Source organism: Condylura cristata, unplaced genomic scaffold (assembly GCF_000260355.1).
Source record: "Condylura cristata isolate star-nosed mole 26May11 unplaced genomic scaffold, ConCri1.0 scaffold00007, whole genome shotgun sequence".
Taxonomy (NCBI): domain Eukaryota; kingdom Metazoa; phylum Chordata; class Mammalia; order Eulipotyphla; family Talpidae; genus Condylura; species Condylura cristata.
This window is the reverse complement of record NW_004567108.1, coordinates 601,473-602,701: the sequence shown is the minus strand read 5'-3', so window position 1 is coordinate 602,701 and position 1,229 is coordinate 601,473. Positions and strand designations below refer to the sequence as shown.

Here is a 1,229-nt window from a genome sequence, read left to right as displayed (position 1 = left end):
GAGAAGCGGGGCGCGGCCACTTCACAGAGTCGCCCCCCACCCCAGGCCGAGCCCGTGCTCAGGCCCTCTGTGACTGGCCAGACTCTGAGAGGACGCGGCCGGCTGCGGGCGGCCCCGGGCGGGGCTGGACGGTCTTGGCACCGCCCAGAGGGGCTCAGCCCACGGCACTAGGCGCTAAGCACCAAGCACCGGCGGGAGTGTGTGGCTCGGCTCTCGTGGACCTTAGATCTGCCGCCACCCTCCACTCCCACAAGAGCTCAGTGTCCCAAACGAGAGTCTGGCGCAACTCGGTTCTTCTGGGAGGTTTCCCGACAGGTGATGGTCAGCCAGACTCCGAGAAGGTGGCCCTCCTTGAGAAGCCAGTTTCATCTGTGATTTGCTTGGGGGGGGGGAGTTACTTCCTACCAGCAGCAGGGAGGAAGCACAAAAGGGGCACCCCGCACCCTCAGGCTGCCCCCTCAGCATGGCATCTGGCTGCTGCATAGGGCACTTATGTGATGGTCCACACAGCGCTGGCTCCACTGACCAGCGGCAGGATATAGGTGGACACCCACTGCCCACCGTGTGACTTGGACTGGTTGACTGGATGCGCGAGGCAGGCGGCTCCCGGAGCCTGAGTCGCAAATGCCTTGGTCCTGACCCACAGCCGCACGGCAGCGCGGCCCACCAGTGGGCTCCCGGGTTTTACCTGGAAGATCGGGAGCCCCGAGGTCCCCAGTCCAGGGGGTCGGACCTGGTCCCCTTAGCACCTGGGCTGCAGGGGCTTGGTTTGCGGAACCTGCCTCCACGTGTCATTGTGGCCGCTGGTGAGCTCGCGTGCATGACGCAGCCACTGCGAGCTGAAGTCAGCACACTGGGCCGGCCCCGCGGGGTGCGGGGGGCCCCGGGGTACGGGGGGCTGACGTCTGCTCAGAGGAGGCTTGGCAGGCCCCAGGACAACCAGCCAGAGGAGGAGCCCAGGAGAGCTGGGCAGCGGAAGGTGCAGCTGGAGGTGAGGGTCAGCTTCGGGGTGAGCCTGGCTGGGGGGGCCGGTGGCCGCAGAGGTGCAGGGGCCCCGCGAGGCGGGGCGGTAAGCAGGGCGGCCGGGTCACCCAGCGCGAGGGCCGCGGAGCAGCCTCTCAGGGCATTTACTCGGAGCTGAGAGCATTCTGTCTCCAAGGAAATACTCTTGAGATTCTTTATAGTTCATGAAAGAGCAGGAGAGCATTAAATAATTTCATCTGCAGTCT

At 65.5% G+C, this 1,229-nt stretch overlaps 1 protein-coding gene across 1 annotated transcript in view; it reads right to left on the bottom strand.

The window, feature by feature from the left end:
• The window catches only part of IRX1 (iroquois homeobox 1), a 23,967-nt gene extending 23,172 nt beyond the window's left edge, over positions 1 to 795 (bottom strand). Inside the window, exon 1 of the mRNA XM_012721734.1 lies at positions 689 to 795. Coding sequence (XP_012577188.1) covers positions 689 to 795 — 107 coding nt within the window. The remainder of the gene's footprint in view (positions 1 to 688) is intronic.
• Positions 796 to 1,229: the final 434 nt, after the last annotated feature.